Raw genomic sequence first — 1211 nt, forward strand, 5'->3', positions numbered from 1 at the left:
TTTCTCTCAAAATTATGCCTTTTTTTCAGAATCTCAAAAAAAAAGTCTCTCAAAATGTCAAAATTCTGTCGTTTTTCTCAAAATGTCAAAATTCTGACTTTTTTCTCAAAATTCTGACTTTTTCTCAACATTCTGATTTTTTCGCAAAATCTCAAACAGTGTCCTTCACATGCTGATATCCAAGAGAGGGAGTTACACAGTCACAAGATGGAGGAATAGAAAGCAGTATTCAATGTTTACTTCAGATTAGCTCCACGTCAGAAATGATCATGCTTGTCATATGTCTCTCTCCATAGAGGCTGAATCATCATGTTAATCACATAGCTATCATATGCCTCAAACAGTCCTGATGCTCTTCTAGGTAATCACACATCCTGTCATGTTCACAGCTACAGTTGGGATACCTTTGTTATCATGTTACTCTCATACTGGAAGAGGACATTCAGTGTTAGTATCAAAGTCAAGCTGCTCACCTCCACCAGCTGCATGAGGTTCTCGAAGTACTCCTCCTCGTCGATGGTGAGCTTCCCGTTGTGGTAGATGATGCGATAATGCTCCACCTTCCCATCGCAGCTGACACACAGGGTGTAGTCTCCGGGGTAGTTGGTGCTCTCTCTCACCAGGAACAGGCCCGTCTCCGGGGGGTAGAGCAGTCGCTCCGCCTGCTCACGGGTGATCTTCCCGTGGAACCAGCTGTGAGGGGAGAGAGGAGATGAATGATAAGAGAGGGGGGATATCAGGAGAGAAGGAGGAGAAACAGTGTGGAGGACATCCTTAAGAGAAACTGATTCATGAACAAAGTTTGTCTTTTGTTATATTTAATAAAGTGATAAAGAAAGTTAATATAAAGTGAAGTTCTGCTTAGGAAACAGCTGGTCCTCGTTCCCACCATTAAACCCCCTGGTCCTTAACCATTACAGATCCCCCCTTCACTTCCTTTGCCTCCTGACATGTGAATCCATCTCTCTCTGTTAAACACATAGAAGACTAAGATACACTTTAACAGAGTGAGAGGCGATCAGAGTATAAGACTATATGTTTTAAATGATTATATGATCATTTGACGCGACACGGAGAACTGTCTTAACCCTATCCAGCTTTAAGGAAATCTAAAATTCTTCCTCGTAGGTCTTTGAGATCCAGCAAAACACCAAAACGTCTTCGTTATCGGCAGGTTAGAGCTTTTAAAAATACATATGGCCAGAAATGGA

At 42.0% G+C, this 1211-nt stretch overlaps 1 protein-coding gene across 1 annotated transcript in view; it reads right to left on the minus strand.

The window, feature by feature from the left end:
- Nucleotides 1-151: 151 nt before the first annotated feature.
- Nucleotides 152-1211, minus strand: part of LOC104950227 (tyrosine-protein kinase CSK-like) — a 1257-nt gene continuing 197 nt past the window's right edge. The window contains exons 2-3 of the mRNA XM_010776717.1: nucleotides 474-693; nucleotides 152-172 (exon numbers count right to left, since the gene is read on the minus strand). Of these exons, the coding sequence (XP_010775019.1) occupies nucleotides 152-172; nucleotides 474-693 (241 nt within the window). The remainder of the gene's footprint in view (nucleotides 173-473; nucleotides 694-1211) is intronic.

The sequence above is a fragment of the Notothenia coriiceps genome, unplaced genomic scaffold (assembly GCF_000735185.1).
Source record: "Notothenia coriiceps isolate Sejong01 unplaced genomic scaffold, NC01 NC01_scaffold00000339, whole genome shotgun sequence".
Taxonomy (NCBI): domain Eukaryota; kingdom Metazoa; phylum Chordata; class Actinopteri; order Perciformes; family Nototheniidae; genus Notothenia; species Notothenia coriiceps.